At 47.1% G+C, this 796-nt stretch overlaps 1 protein-coding gene across 1 annotated transcript in view; it reads left to right on the forward strand.

The window, feature by feature from the left end:
• The window catches only part of dennd10 (DENN domain containing 10), a gene marked incomplete at its 3' end in the record, with an annotated part of 6,101 nt that overhangs the window by 5,017 nt on the left and 288 nt on the right, over positions 1-796 (forward strand). The window contains 2 exon segments of the mRNA XM_035663562.1: positions 345-439; positions 520-796. Coding sequence (XP_035519455.1) covers positions 345-439; positions 520-687 — 263 coding nt within the window.

A 796-nucleotide genomic window follows, 5' to 3' on the forward strand; every position in this document is an offset into this window, starting at 1 on the left:
GGTGTAGAATCAAGATGTAGGCTGATAAGTTTGGTTTTAATTAGTTATTTGAAGCTATGAAAAAAGGGGTTTCATGTCATGATTGACAGCCCTAGTCCTGATCGCAAGTGAATCGGGCGAGACTTCGGTAAAAGATGGCAGCGGCCGTATCCGGGATATTTTTGTACAGTGGAAGGAAGTGGAGATGCAACTCTAGCTGAAAGCACACCTGTAAAGCTACAACTTCTTTATCCCCACCTCACAAAGCTCAGATTTAAACTCTGAGTATGTTTCTAAAAGTGCGCTGATTCCTGAGAAAGTAGGACAGCGTTCCCCTCAGACTCATGTTCAGTGTCTCACCACAGAGGCCCTGGCTATGGGGAAGCTACACAAGGACGTCGGCCACCTCATTGTGCAGTCTGCGGAGGATGCCGAGAGGTCGGACAGCCAGGTCATTAAGGTGAGAATCACCACCTGTCTGTATTCAGCTCACAGTTGTGAGAAATGCACTCTTAAATCTAACCTGGCATTAATTCACAGGATATTTCTGTGAAGACAAAAGAGATCCTTGCCAACTTGGTGGCCCTGGCGGACGAGTGCGAAGAATCTAAAATCACATTGGAAGGTTTAAAGCAGCATCATTTCCCTCCGGCGACAGAGAACTTCCTCTTTCACTTGGCGGCTGCCGAGCAGCTCTTGCGGATATAAACCTGCTTTCAGACGCTTTGCTGCAGGATGTCGACAGCTGTTTACTGTTGTGTATATTTTGGGATGATTACTGTTTTCTGAGAGGCTCGTGCACGCTGTCACGGTTCTC

The sequence above is a fragment of the Morone saxatilis genome, unplaced genomic scaffold, assembly GCF_004916995.1.
Source record: "Morone saxatilis isolate NCDOM2014 unplaced genomic scaffold, NCSU_SB_2.0 Contig19, whole genome shotgun sequence".
Taxonomy (NCBI): Eukaryota; Metazoa; Chordata; class Actinopteri; family Moronidae; genus Morone; species Morone saxatilis.